The sequence below is a fragment of the Galleria mellonella genome, unplaced genomic scaffold (assembly GCF_026898425.1).
Source record: "Galleria mellonella isolate WM207_F2 unplaced genomic scaffold, CSIRO_AGI_GalMel_v1 utg90, whole genome shotgun sequence".
Taxonomy (NCBI): Eukaryota; Metazoa; Arthropoda; class Insecta; order Lepidoptera; family Pyralidae; genus Galleria; species Galleria mellonella.
In genome coordinates, this window is record NW_026442172.1 from 1,898,178 (window position 1) to 1,914,952 (window position 16,775).

At 29.0% G+C, this 16,775-nt stretch overlaps 1 protein-coding gene across 6 annotated transcripts in view; it reads right to left on the reverse strand.

Moving 5' to 3' along the window:
* The window catches only part of LOC113523305 (eye-specific diacylglycerol kinase), a 198,511-nt gene that overhangs the window by 33,146 nt on the left and 148,590 nt on the right, over positions 1-16,775 (reverse strand). For all 6 annotated transcript variants that reach the window (XM_052902427.1, XM_026909215.3, XM_031907653.2 and 3 more), the window contains 2 exons: positions 15,289-15,427; positions 5,379-5,582 (listed from right to left, as the gene is read on the reverse strand). In XM_052902427.1, coding sequence (XP_052758387.1) covers positions 5,379-5,582; positions 15,289-15,427 — 343 coding nt within the window. The remainder of the gene's footprint in view (positions 1-5,378; positions 5,583-15,288; positions 15,428-16,775) is intronic.

Sequence of the window (16,775 nt, forward strand, 5' to 3'; positions counted from 1 at the left end):
ATTTATATGTTTAATTATATTATTTATTTATTATTATAATATTCCAAAGAATGTGGTAGATAGAACTTTATAATTCTTTCATATTGCTCCAAAAATTAGTAAAATTTTGAGGTGTAAGTTGGAAATCAGTGTTGGTAGAGCCATGTATACTTTAAATATAAATGGGAAATGCCACTAAAAGTGACAACCATTTTGAATTATTTTCCTTACCCTTTTTTTAATATCTCATAATCTTTGCAGACTTAAAACAGGTATCGGTATCATAATTAATGGAAGTGTAAGCTATTTTAATTTTATGCGAGTTTTTAGACATACCTACGTATGGTAATAGAAAATATGAGTAAATTAATTATAATTGACTAAATTTAAAATTTATTAAATTGTATTTTATCTTAAGTTTAAATTATTAATGCTATTTTGATAATCCTTATCCAAATAAATACTTTAAACATTTTTAAATGAAAAAGGCGGGCACTTTGATTAATTCTGACACCGGATCTATATTTGAAATATCTACGGAGCCCCAGATATCGATTTTGAAAGCGATCGGTCAAATAACAATGAAAATAAAAATGGCGGTCATTTAAATTTATTTCGACAACAGAGAAAGTTTACATCGGATATTCAGATTTAGATTTTGAAAGCAATCATTTAAAAAATAAGGATCCTTTTGATAAAATATATTAAGTCGAATTTAAAATCTTCTTTTTGAAGTCATTTGAAAATGGTGGCAGTTTTATTAAAAACCCAAGTAACTGTGTCATAACAATTTAATTTAATATATGAATGACATTTAATTGTCTGCATAATACTTAATGATATCTTTATATTTATACATAAATATTATATTTATTTTAAGTAAGAAAACAGTACAGTGAAAAATATCCAAGGTGGATATTTTTCACTGTACTGTTTTCTTATTTCGGAAATTTTAATTTAATTGTATGTAATTTATTCGGATACTTACAATACTAAAAATGGCGTGAATTATTTTAAAAGAAATGAGAATATTACGTCATATACGTAAGTATATAGAGCACTTATAAAAAAAAAGTTAATTTGACAATTAGCTTTATATAATCCAAGATTAATGCTTTCCAATTTATTATACACTGATTACTACGCTAGGCAGGCCTGTATCATAGTAGTCAGTAAGTGGCTAATTATATGTATAATAAATGTATATCTGTTAAGTGTGCTATATATATATATATATATATATATATATATATATATATATATAATTTGACTTAAATCTATCTATCTGTACAAAAATATTAAATAATAACATAAAATATACTGATCAGTTTATTATCAATAATAATTTAAATTTAATGATAAAGCAGTATTAATAACCCATATTTATACGCTGTAATTTTCCACTCTTTTGGCTATTACCCCTTAACAAGCTTGAGGGTGAATACCCTATCGATCCGTTAAGCACCTATCCTGACATACAACCTTGCAACCGGCGTGCACTTCAGTTATTCAATTAATTATCCACAACGCGGCGTTTTCATTTGTTGTCGATTCCATAATTTCAACTTTCACTATCAGTTGAATTCTCTAATACATTTACTTTCCATTTTTAATATATAATAGTTATTTAAAATAATAACTGTGCTTATAGTACACGAAAAAACTTACATTGTTACATTTAGGTCAAGTACATATCAATAGAAAATCATAATATATTTCAGACACAATAATAAAAATTAAAACATAGATAACGCAATTATTTTTAGCTTATATACCTCCCGAAGCATCGAGTGTCAAAAATCGTGCCAATAATTGTTAGCAAATAGTTTTTTTTTCTTCCCATTTATACTAAAGGCTAAGGAACTGTGCCTATACAGTTCTCATATATCTTTATGTTTATATTTATGAAATAGTCATCATCGTCATCTTCCTACCCTTATCCCAATTATTATTTGGGATCGGCGTAATATGTTTTCCTCTTCCATTCTTCTCTATTTATGAAATAATATAACCGTGTAAAAGTATTGGGTAAAAACTATACGTTTAATATTGGATCCATGCAAACTACGTTAAAGCATAACACTGAACTACATAATTAAATCTCAAGGGAGTAATATTTTCCATTGTTGCAACTCGAGCTACTCTCTTATGATGCTGAAATCTGTTTCACATACGACTGACTAACAATAAATATATATTAACTATACTACTATAATGTTTACATAAACAAATATTTAAGTAATTTATTAGACCAAAAATAACGAAATAAGTAAAATTATCATATTAGTCGACTCATGTCTCTATTTCTAATTAATTTTGTCATGTACTTATTTACGACAAGCAAATTTTAAAATTGGGATGCTTAATTATACAGAAATAAAAATTAATTAATCCATCCAAGCCAGTCGGCCATAAGTACATTTGTAAATAACGCGATAGATTCTTAGTATTAATCTGGTAATTTATTAATTACTAGCTGTTCCCTGCGACTTCGTCCGCGTTTCCGTCGTTTTTCGTAAAATAAGTAGCCTATGTCCTTCCCCACGGTTCAGTGGTTTTGATATAACAGACACATTTTCCTTCACTGCTCTATTCCTATTGATCGTAGCGTGATGAAAAGTATACTATAACCTGCCCAGGAGTATTAAGAATAATTGTACCAAGTTTCGTTAAAATCCGTCGAGCAGTTTTTGTTTCTATAACGAACAGACAGATAGACAGACAGACAACAATTTTACTGATTGCATTTTTGGCATCAGTATCGATCACTTATCATCCCTTGATAGTTATTTTGGAAATATATTTCATGTACAGAATTAACCTCTACAGATTTATTATAAGTATAGATTAATTATTTATAATAGTTTCAATTTTATAAATGATTTTTTATGATTCAAGTATTTTTTTAATTTTATAATTTTAAGGATTTTTACCGTCTTTATTTGAGAGGCTTACAGTTTCGATCATAATCATTTTCCTACCCTTATCTAAATTATTATTAGGGGTCAGCGTAATATGGTTACTCTTCCTTGCTTGCTTGCAGTTTCGATTTAACACATAAATAATTAAACACCACCTACGACACACTGAACTAAATAATTGTTTAAGTTTGATCATCCTCGCGTTGAACAAATGGTACTTGTTTGTCGCAGGCAGCGTGCGGTTGAAATGTTAATGGGCATAGGTGGGTCTTTGGGAACTTTTCTCATTATCTTTTACTTTACCCAGTAGACCGTGTAGGTCGGTATTTATAAACACTTGATTCTTTAATTATTAGAGATTATCTTAATTTTAACTATCTATTGACGTTCTATTGTTAGTTACATGTCACTCTGTAGGAAGATGATATACGGATTATTACGCTGGGTTGACGTAGGGTTTCATTTCGTTTTTTACTGATTTTTATTATTGTTATTAATTTTTTGGCGTAACAGATACGTATATATGTATGTATGTATTAATTTATTACTATTACTTCGAAAGCAAACTACAATATTCATTATGGCTTATTTTTATGACAGTATACTAGTTAGTAACACCAGTGGCTCGGTTATGGTAAAAACTTAGGGTAAAAGAAATCAATGAAGTTGAGAAAGTCGTTTTGTCAGTATCTTATTCAAAGTTTGTAACGTATTACCTGCCAAATGACTTGTAACTAACAAAGAAATGAAAAAATGTTACTTGGTTATATTTGTTTGGTTGTATTGTATTATAAAATATATGTAAGAATGCATTTTATAAATACATACATATAAATAGAACTTAATTCTAATTTTGATCACAGTACCCTAGCAAATGTAAAATTATGTTATACGAGTACATAACGATTTGAAAAGAGTAACTGTTGAGTTTCTTGCGGGTTATTCTCAGCAAATAATAACATCCTGAACCTAGCAGTACAATAACAAGAAATTTACGATTTAAAAAGGGTTGTAAATAAATCTATCGGGGTAAAGATTACTTCTATTCTATTCTGTATAAATACGAGTATAATAATTATTATAAAATATTTAATTGCAAATGTTCCATTCCAGGTCGAAAATACGAAAAAATGGTTTCAACGACTGAATCGCTCCGGTACATAGATTAAGGATCGTACCTGAATTTCTTTTTATTCTCTGATACAGTGGAGGTTTTCATTACTGCTCAATTCGCGAGCCACTGGAGTGTTTGGTGTAATAAATATCACCGCGGAAGCATCCAATGGAAAAAAATGTTTTCATTGAAACGTTTGACGTAAAGGGAGATCTACATTAAAAGAAGTTTCAGCTACAGTCTTTCCTTCTTATTCAAAAAAACTAAAACAAATCTATTTTAACTATTTCACTGTTTTGTCACTTTCTTTCAAATTAAGAATTTAGAGTAAAATAAAGAGACAAACCAGTTCAATAGCTAAAATAAGTTTATGAGAGGGTTGACGTTATTATGAATAAGGAGGTTTCACAACTTAAAAACGATCAGAGTTTAACTGCAAAAATTATTACGCTATAACGTATCGATAGATACAATGATAAACGTAACGAAATTATTTGGATTTTGTCTACGCAATTTGAATATGGAATTTAAAATTAACAAATATGCTACAAACGATTATGGAATTTACTGTCGCATTTAAATAACGTAGTGTATTTTTAGGATAATTGATGTAACACAAGTGTCTTTTCTTTAATAGCAGCTATTCCATTAGTTTACTCGTATATTTTCGGCATAGATGTCTAGATAATAATAGGCGACATTATTACCAACCTACGCTTGGAATATATTTTTTAATACCTGTCCTATATATAGCATTAACATAAATAAATTTAGGTAATGAAATGTTTTTGTTAGATTATTTTTAAACACCATGTAACTTGTTATATCCAATTGTTCGCTCCGTCCTATTTTAGCTAGATTCATATTAAAATTTGACAATGACTGCATTACTTTTCGATTTTTAATATGTTTTATTATTATCCACTAACAACATCTCGCGGTTTTGCATGCCTCAATTAGGACTGGTACGATAAGCTAATATTTTAGTTTCGAAATTCCCAAGTAAGTGTTAACTGTTTTACTACAAAATTTCTAAATTTTAGTAAAAATAATCTTATTATATGATAAATTAATCATTTAGTTGGTTATAAGAGCTCATTAACACTGAAAAAGAGTTGTGAAAAATTGTTAGGTAAATTATGTCTGACTTTTGACAAGTAAAACAAACGTTGCGAAGTATGTGGCATTAGTGGATTAGTAACAGGTAAATACGAGTATGTTTTGCATTGAAACAGTTAAATAAAAAAAGGAAAGTAAAAAATATATAAACATTTAAAAGCACAGGTACTATCTAGTTACCTAAGTAATGTAATCAACGTATATGTTGAACACAAGTACGTGTTACGTTAAATATTGCTTCTCACCTTCCCGCAAGCCTTGCACTTGCCCTTTTCTGACCTCCGGTGCACCCAGTGATGGTGGGTGATAGTTTGCTCGCGGTACTGTCTCACGCCCACGTCACGAAATGTGGGCTTGCAAGTGAATTGCACTCGATCCATAAGTATATCGATGCAAGCAGTGTGCGCGACGATCTTGCATGCCGAGCATTTCATACGGGATCCGTGTTTCTGAAACAAAACAAACATCAAATTAGCTAAAATGTTCACTTTCAGCAGTAAATAAATTATCAACATTATGTCTAGAAGTTGGATGGTAATTTGTTACACAAACATGGATAGCTTTGTCCTTTATTGTTATAAAAACACCATAATTTGTAATGTAATGTAATTTATGTTCAGTTGCAGTTAGTAGTCAATTTCGTATTAGTTGTATAGTCGTATAGTTTTGTTTCGTATAGTTGTTGTACCTCTTGTTTAGTATTAAATACAAATATATTAAATAACTGCATTAGCATAACGCTTAAGATTGCGACGTATAAAAAGAGAACTAAAAACTATTATTTGCATAAAATAACGATTGTAGATTTAATAAAATTAGGATAAGATATTTATTGATATTAAAAATAATCATTAATTTTTTTTCATAACTTGTGAAGATGATTTAAATATTTATTGTAGTATAGTGATAATTTTTTTTTTAAATCTATTAATGAAATTCGTTGTGTTCTTTTTCTTCTGTTTGTTTAGAAATTGTATAATTTCCTAAAAATAAACATATCCATCAATCAGATCATTCACACTTCAATGAAATGTTAGTGATTGTCAAGATGATAATAGATATATACATTGGATGCACGTCGAAAAGTCGGTAATGGTAAAAATCATTTGATTACTTGTAATTGTATTGCGTTTATAAAGCTCCGAAATTAAATTTAAATTTATTCCAATATCGTAATGTAACTGTGCAAATTAGAATATAATTTGAATCATGAACAAAAATATTTTTTCATAATTTCTTTTTCTAATTAGACAATATTAGTAACAAGTATCGGCAGAAATAACTATTAACATTGACTCGTACTGGGGCTTAGACTCATAAGACGGATTAGAAAATTAAATTACATGTATAAATGTAATTCTTCTACTATTCGAATATAATATCACTAACCCTATCAAGTTGCTCAAAGGCAACAGGTTGCAATTCAACACATAGCTAGTACTTAGTTCATTAACAGGAAAGGAGCAGGGTATGAATATATCAAGTTTCTACAGGATTATGTACACGCTTCAGGATCTTGTTGTATAAACTTCTTAAGTAGCTTTGATCCTGTGGATTTTAAGGCTAGTCTATAGCAGTTCTGTTGCATATCAATGATCCTTGTGGCGAGTAACCGACTATAGAATAATCCAGTCACGTACTATATTTGTATAAAATGACTTGATGTCCTTGGCAAATTTATATATCTGCCCTTTTTTTATCTAAAAATAATCATATTAAAAGTTTTTAACAGATTCTAAAAAGGAAGGTTCCAAATTCGACTTTTCTTTTCATGTTAATATCTTCACCAATTCTGAAACAATTTTATGATTACTTTTTTTCGAAAGTATTTGTTTACACTGTACCAATTTCATTACGATCGAATTTATTTGTGTAACGGTATATTTTTTATGGCAAAAGTTTATAACAATGCAGTAGTGTATAACATTCTAAATGATTTCATAGTATATAGTGGTGAATAAAAGCATAAAGTTGTTTCGAAATGAAATTCGATACAATAGTTTATTAAAAACAGATTAAACACTAACTATTGTTACTATTGTACAGTTGTAACGACCAGTTTTTAATTTGTAAATTCACTTGAAATACCTACATACCATAAATTTGTTGATTGTATTGAGTTCTATAAACTATTTTAAGGGACTTGATAATGAGACGTTTGGTTAAATAGGTACTTTGTATTACATGTAATTTCATGTTCAGTTAAGTATCTATATTAAATAGTTTTGGTAAAAGGAAGATTCAAGGTTTGTAATCTGATCTATGACAAGGATATAGGGTGTTTAAAATGTATTAAGTTGTTGCGAGGATGTTGTAGGTACAGCTGTGCTTACTCGATTATCGTCTAGACGGGGTGTTTCCGTGCCCCGGATCCAGACAGACGTCAGTGTATCCAACGGGTACAGATTGACTGTAGTGCTGTTTGCATAATAAGTGTTGTGTAAGTATACAAGGTGAAACTCAAATCTACTATGTGTAAATGATCTATAATCTTTACATTATTTTAAAAAGGTCTACAAAAGACAAAAAATTGAATACTTATACTATTACGACACATTTATATGACAAGTCTGTTATGTTTATTTTTAGGAATATTATTTATTGTTGACTTTAAGTATACTTAGAATATGAGAGAAATATAAAAATAAGTATTTTTATTATTTTTACTTAATAATTATATTCACCTTTTTCTAGAAATCTTTAAGACAATTACTATAAAATATTATAAGTGTATATGGTATAGACAAATAACGTTGCTATGTTAGATTATTAAGTTTACGTGCTTCTGTAACAATAACAAACTTTTGGAAGTGGACAAAATGGGAAGTGTATTTTAGAATTCGAAAAAAATTGTTTAATTTAATATACTATAGCGATAGTTACAGAAATATAATGCACATTAAAAATAGTACCACTTTGATCGACTTCCTAATATTTTTCGACAGAAGAAAACATTCCTTACCTTAATATACAAATATGATTATCGAGACAACGATAACTGAAAGTTTTCAAGATTGAAAACAATTTCACGAAAGGCACTTCAATATAAATAGCACTTTTACATAAAGGGTATTTTGACGAAAAGCACCTTTGACCATAAGTATAAAAGCCGATTTAGGAATCTTAAAGTATCGTGTTCCTTAGGTATAGTATATAATATATTCTCATGTGTGACGTTATTTGTTTTCATGAAAGCGAATAAATGTACATATAATTATCCAGTTACATTTATAATAATAATATACGATATTTGTTTGTAAATGATTTCCCAGTATATTATTTTAGGTTGAATGCTGGGTAAGTTAAATAACTTGCCCTAGCATAATGAGCATTATATTAATTCACATATATCTTATATATTACGAATCACATGTACAGAGCCCTTTGTTTAAATATAAGAGTAGCTTTTGCCTGCAACTTTGAATGCGTGACTTTGGAGAAGTAGGTAACTAGGTAGGTAATGTAGGGAGTAGGCGTATAAAGATAAAACATACACCGTATTTTAAACTAGACCTTAATACACAATTTGGCAAAAACCTCATTCAATTTAGTTTAGTAGTTTTTATGTGACTCATGCTTTATAAAATAGACAGGTAGATAAACAAAAATTCTAAAAAATATATTATTTTGACTTCTGTTACTCTTATTAAGACACCTCGTATCAAATTTCTCCAATTTCTCCAATTTCAGTTACAATTTAATTACATCAGTAAGATTAAGTTCCGCTATTTCGTCTGTATGGATTTTGGATTTTCTTCAGCGATAATGCATTATTACGAGCAGTATTTTTTCATATTAAGAATAATTTTCATAGACATTGGCAATGTACAATCAAAACTAAAGACTTGTATCTACAAGTAAATATGGCTCTTATAAAAAAAGAAATGTTTGAACGTTTTTCTAAACCAATGAAGCGCATTACTTTTCCTCTCTTTCTTTTTGTAGGTAGATAAGGTCTAAACATAGTTGGAAAAATAAGATGAATATTTAAGGTAAAAACTCATTTATGGTAATAATAAAAAAACTTTAACATTCGGCAAAAAATGGATTAGGCAGGCGTTTTAAACAAAATGTTTTGAAAGGGGCGGTTTTGTGAAATAAATTTATTGACGCTGACATGTGCCTTTGATTACAGTTATCAATCAACACCAGCAACATATTGTTGTACTCGTATAAAAGATACATTCATTTTTTATAAATTGTTACCTGATTTTTACTTGTAAACGTGATTCATCGTAAATTTTGAAATGTTGTGCTCTACTATATAGGTAGTTTTATACAGTACCTGTACTGTGGTAATTTATATTGTAATTAAGATTGTTACACAAAATAATACCAAGTTAAATAGTTATAGTAGTAGCAAAATCAGTTATTTTGATGTAAAAACTAAACTATTGAACTAATTTTGATAAGTGATCTATGGGACCAATAAGTATATATGTAGTTTCAAATTAAAACAAAAAATTTAATTGGTTTACAACTGACGAAGTTATGAGGTAATAAATACAAAAAAAAATACAACCGAATTGAGAACCTTTATCTTTGTCAGATTGGTTGATAACTTAAACATATTTATCATATATCTTTATAAAAAGATGTTATATTTTGCATACTGAATCATGTGGGCAAAGCCATTGATAATAGTTAGTTAGGAACTTAAGAACGCGTCGAAATAATTTACTTTTATAAAAATAATTTTAATACGATTTCATTATAAAACATTTCTAGTGTCAGAGATATTGTTGTTCTACTACTATATATACATATGGCTAAGTAATTAAGTACCTGTGGTACTAGTAATTGTATTAATAGTAAAATTTCGTTACAGGAACAGTTTGAATAGAGAAATTAACAGGAAGCAATTGACGTTATAAAGATGTGTGCAGGTTTTTGTTACAGCAAAATGACTGGACACCGGTTCAATAACGATGGAGGCGGGCCATTAATCTTACATTCAACTATGACGGCCACTGGCTGTTATCATCATACAATGGACAGGAAGCTTGCTAATGGTTGTTGAGGAAATTACAATTTCTTGGCCTGTCGCTTCGCTACCACCTGCCGAATTGTATACCGATATTTGTGTGAAATTCAATAGGTTTTTCCTACTTACTGACGCTTCAAAATATAATTCAAAGAACCCTTTTATACAAATAACAAAAGGAACAAATAACAGGATAGATAGAAATGAAAGATATTTGCAAATAGGGAGCAAGATAAGCCTCGTTACCAAAAATAAAAGGAATGGATTCGTATTGTTCAATATATAAAGATTTAACGTATTATCCTATTGGTTAATTATAGTTTTATTGTCTATTTATTTTTAGATAATAAACAATTTGATACATTATTTCAAAAAATTAAAAAAATGTCTTTATTTGATACTAAGCAAACAAAACAAATACATGCGACAAAGAAAATATTTTCAACATATTATTCAATTTATTTTCTACACTGTTGGAAAATTCCAGAGATATCGGTAATTCATCTAATAATTCTTAACTTCAGAGTCTATTTTTGGTTTTGAAAATAGGTTGTTTTTGACATAATTGAAACTAATAATTAAATTTAGAAAAAAATAAACAATATTATACAATATTTTACGAAGTTTTGAGTTTCAGTATAAAGAAAAATAGATGTATCTCCCATACAATGTTATCTCTGAATACCTTGAAATATCATAAACTACGTACGTGGAAAGTACGAATATAACAGGGTACACAAACTTGATTTTCAATAATGAACTTTTTGACAATGAATTTATATTAATGTTTCTTTTTAAATTAATTTTATTAAAAAATGATTGAAATAATTAGCACTCAATTATAAAGATCACAATTAACTAAACCTTTTATGATGCAATTAGCAGGTAGATAATTTTAAGCACACCCTTCGTTGTATTTTGTTTTGTGCTAAAATAATACAAAAGCTGTTGTAGAGCGCTATTAAAATATAACATTTTCCTGTTTTTATGAGGCTGGAAATTTTCCCTAAGACATTTAACCCATTAAAGGCTCTATGTGCGTAATCGTAAATTGACAAAGGCATAAATACTGCGTAACCTGTATTCGTAATGTTTTTAGAATAGATTCATGTCGTCATAAAATGTTTTATATGATAATAAGGCTGAAATGGCTGCATTTAATTTGATTTTTAATACCTACGTTCAATTAATTTAAAACTACAGTGATTAAAAGATTTTAGAGAATATACTTATTTACACGTTGGTAAACTATGGAGTATGTATATATATATATATATATATATATATATATATTCTTACATGAGTAGACATTTTTTTCGAAATATAATACATATAATAAAAAAAGTTTCAATTAATGCAACTGATCGGTTATTTTATAGCATTTTATATGTGATTCTTTAGATTATAATAAAACTTTTTTATTTATGAATCAATTGAAATAAAAAAAAACTAAATGTCAAGTGGAATAAACCGCAATGCATTAGTAAATTTCTGCATTCAAATCGGTTAAGCTGTTTCTGAGATTAGCGTGCATAAACGTACAGACAAACAAACAGACAGACAAAAATTCTAAATATCATTGTTTTGTGTTCTATGGCGTTCATAAAGCACCACTATAGTAGTTTTTCTTATATATCTTCCATGTACAGGCACCGTCCAGTTACGATTTTATAATATGTATTGATTGATTATACACTATCATAAATATATACGAGTAGCTACCTTATGATTAATAATACAAAGTATTATTATTTTATTAGTAAGTATTAAAAAATAAATGGTACTCAACTAAGAAGATAAACAACTTGTTAAGATACTACAATCGGCCGTTTATCTGCAAAGTATCTCATTAGAGTAGGGTAATAGAGTTAATGTTTGTTATTTTCATCTAAGAAAACGTCCGTTAGGGTCACCAGTCGAAAATAATCCTCTGTAATCTCAAGGAAATTTATTATACTCTTACGTTTTTCACAGTCGCATAATTGTTAACGATTTCTCATGTCTATGCCTCGTTACTCTTGTCACTGATGATTTGCTGTGACTTTATTAGATCTCTGGGACTTGGGCCTCTTTTCCTGATGATGCAGGGAATGATAAAGTGAAACTTCAAAAAGACTGGTGAGAATAAATATAAGAGAATTTATTGTTGCTAAATATACTTGTTTACCTTTTGAGTTCTATTATTAAAACATATATAAAAAAAGTTGTTTTGACTATTTTTTTGTAAAAATAATTATTAATAAATATTTTTATAGTATATGTAATAGTAATAATAAGGTTAAAATATTTTGCATCCCTAGATACCACTAAATGTCATGTTGCTACTAAATTCCTGTATTTATATAATGACTTTGCAATTGATTATCAATTCAAAGACTTAGTTCCACATAATAGTATTGAAATAAAGTAATAATTTGCCACGACAGAAAAACATAAAAAACTGTGAGTGATAAAAATAAGATGTGAGCAACAATGTAGAAAAGCAGTATCATTTGTATAACTTTATTAAAAGGCTTTGCGAAGACATCGTGTAATGAATAGATATACTTATATAAAGTATATAAATATATATTATGTATAAAAATATATTTGAATTGAGAACTTCTTTCTTAAAGCCTTTTGGTTTTAAGCCTAATTTCAAACAACGGAATTGTCAAGTCTATAAAACAAAAATCTATACATAAATTAGATAAATAACTAACCTAACTGACACTTTATATCGGATTTAATAATTTTAATCATGCTTATATTTAATTTTCTTTTTATTTCAATAGACAAATAAATGGTATTTTATATGTTAGTAAGTTATATTTTACAAGATCTGAACAAAGTTAATATTATGCAGATTGGACACTGACCTCGTAACAAGAAAACATACGGCAATCACACAAGAAAATTGGAGGGATTTTTATAAGAACTACTAACAAGACGTGATGTTATATTGATGACTAACTAGGTATTTTTTCCATGTTTTCCTTCTATAAATCAAGTAGATAACTACTAGCTGTTGACAGGTGCTTAAAGAAATATTATAAAAAGTGGCGCCCCTATATTTTTCTTAAATTCTGCTGACGTTTGAAACTTATAATTATTTAGAATACAATTTATGATAAATTAGTACTGATAACTCAGTCAGCGGAACCTGAATTAATCGTACCTACTATTGCTATGTATTTTAGGGATAAATAAATAAACAGATAAAACCTCACTAAATATCTTTAACATCAAAGGCTGTCACTCACACATGATTAATAGTAACACGTATTAGTAATATGATAATACGTATCAGGTCTAACGTCCATCTACAACTTCATTTTAATTCCTAGAAAGGGCGCTACGTTTTTTGTAGTACAGATTTCTGATTCCATGCGTAAATATTAAATAGAGCCTATTTTGAGTGTAATTATATAACAAATATGTTTTTTTAATTACATACAAACTAATTTAGTTAGGTTTTTTTTTATTATACTTTTAACGGTAGAGTGTGTGAGTGGACAAAAAAAAATTATAAGTATTTATTGGCTTTCGATGGAGTTGGAATTTGGGATATTTATGTAAGTTCGGTAAAAATACAATATTATTTAATTTAGACTTTGCTGTGATGTCTAAACACAGAAACGAGATAATCAGTTAGTCATAAATAACCCTATAAGTAAAACTAAGGCTTATTGTTTTTATATAGAGATGTATAAAGTAGTAAATCCTATTACTACTAATACTAAAAATACTGAATATTGATAACATGATAACTGATTATAACTGCTGGAATAATTATTAGGAAACAGGAAATATGATGATGCCTATATTTTCGGACTTGAAATAGTGTCCAGAATTACTTTGTAAATTGTTAATACACTTTAACTATTACTAGCCCAGTTTTGAAAACTAGAGACCCGAATAAAAGGTATATCGAACTATTCCAACTTTTATATTTCCAACCTAGTTTTTTACTTTTATTCAAACCAATTTCAAGATGATCGTCGTTGGTGCCGTGCTCAACTTGAAATTGTGTTGAAAGGTAATTGTGAGGACTCTATTGACCTATTTTGCGCATTCGCTACTGAACTTGTATGGTGTAAAATGTATACTCGTACATGGAATGTTACATTTAAACGTATCAAAAGATATATGTATGTATTGTAGGTACAGAAAATATAAATGAAGTGGTCTTCTTATGGAACATTGGACTGATTACTTTTTAAATGTACATAGTGCAGGTACATTCTTTTTTGAGACGATAAAAGACAGGACAGTGTATGTAAAGTAAGCTAGTTGTACAAAAATTAAAAAAGTTATTAGTTAAGGGCTCGCTATGGAGCACTCTTTGAATTTTTATCTATATGTACAACACAATTATAAAACTATTTGAGCAATGCCAAGCTGGTATATAAACCATGCGATATTTAATGGTGAACATATAGATATGGCATAGACAATAATAATTATATTTTATTATCTATAATTTCAGCGTTGTACAATGAATGGCTGATATAATGACGATCATTTCAGTGCAATTAATCTCATTTGTTTGTGAATGTACAGAAATAAATGAGACATATTTCCTTTTGCGTCACAACGTAAGTACAAATGTTTAATATTCGCGGATCGTGCTCATGTTCATTTTATTTCGTGCGATTATGTTTGACGACGGATCGCCATTGGAGATTAGCTGTATCGGTTTTCAAATTGCTTTTCATTTTTAGAATTATAAATGTAACAATTCATCAGGCCGTTTATAGCAATTTTTGTAGTTCTATTTATATCCTTCTGTTTTAATTTTATTTTCTTTTTATCACTTTATTTTATACAGAAATTTACAGTATGGGAGTTATATCCAATTAGCTCTTAGCGTAGATAGTTATCTATTTAGGGAGAATTATTAAGAGTCAATAACATTTTTAATATTATTTTGCATAACAGCGACCTCAATTTTCGTAAAACTGGCATGCAAAGGATGCGGAGCAAACCCTTACAGTAAAAACAATTTTTTATTTTATTTCATAGAAATTGGAGAACATATTGTGTAACATAAAAAAATTAAATTGAATTGGGAACCTCCTCTTTTTGGCGTTGGTTTAAAAAGTATTTATGGCATTTTATTAAATAAGCGTGTTTTATAAATTAGTGTCATACTAATTATGTTATTATTCAAGTTTGTTCTGATCACTAACCTGACATTCGGCATCGCCGACATAACAGCAATCTCCTGACACAGATGTGGGTGACCAGAGATGTTCGCCGCCAACAGCGCTGTCACTCCAGTCCGGTGTCGAGCGGAGCACTCGGGCGCCGCCCCCGTCTCCACTACGTCTGAACAAAATAAGATTTATATCAGTAATAAATCTGTGTAACAAAGGCACAAAAAGTCGGACTATTAGATCTCTAAAGTTGAACAACCTAAGTAATTGTTACCTATTGAGCTAAGTACTCATACTATAGACGTAGCGTAATGTAATCACTTTATGTTAAAGCTCATACGATATAAAGATAAGATGATGATGATGATACCTATACTGTAAGGTTTGAAAATTTTCTCATTTAGATAAAGTGGTGTTTTACGGCAGCTATATTTACTTATTCATATTACCTATCATATGATTCTTCGGCGATCAAACATATTTCAACGATACCTATATCAATCTATAAAATTTATTCGGTCTCTTACATGATATGATGGAATACAAGGTAAAAATAGAGGAGCCCTGAATATTTTTTCAATGTCACAGTGTATGGGATATTTTATGATATCAACTTGTTTGTTAATCCAAATTACACAAGAAACGTGCATCATGTCAGCCATCTACTGTACACTTCTGAACATAAGCCTCTCCTAAAGGGTGGGGAGGGGTTCTAATAGTTGCCACGCTAGGCAGACGGATTGGTAACTGCAGTTAGGCTTTGGTGATGTTTTAAGAGGGACGCTGCTGCCCATCCCTCGATCATTAAGCTGTCTTAGTCGCCTCTTAAGACACCCACGGAAAAGTAAGGGGTGACCTATTCTATGCCGGGACAACACGGCAATCCAGAAATGTTCGTAGTACAAAAATATTGGCCTTTTAATATATTGGTCATGTATATAGTATGTTTAAATAAAATATAGTACATTAAATTACTAGCTATTTAAATAAATATATATGGTGGATAGCAGCACATATCTACACGTATAATATTAATTTTGAGAAAACTAGAACTAGTATACTTGCAGATATTTAATTATCTACTGAAGGGATAGTTAAAGTATAAATTGAATAGTTACAAGAAAAATTACCCTTTTATTTTAGAATTCTTGTTCATTTAAGAGCTTGTACCGAAGCGTGCAATAAAGACTACAATGTACTCTCGATAATAAGACTTTATTTACGTAGGGAGAAAAAGTACACCATGGTTTCTCACTGAATTTCGTTGTTTTCATGTTGATAGCTCATGTAATTCAAATGCGCATCGCGTAGGTATATCGGAAAATGTTCATTTATCTGTATTTGCCTTGTTTTTCTTTTCTACATTTAAGAGTGAAAATATATATCTAATCACAAATATCAAACATCGTGTATTTTTCGAGGTATAATTCTGAGGTTCTTCTGAGATTATTATAAAGATTCATATAATGACGTTCTATCTTGTATCTAACTATAGATATAGTATTCAGCATAGATATTTC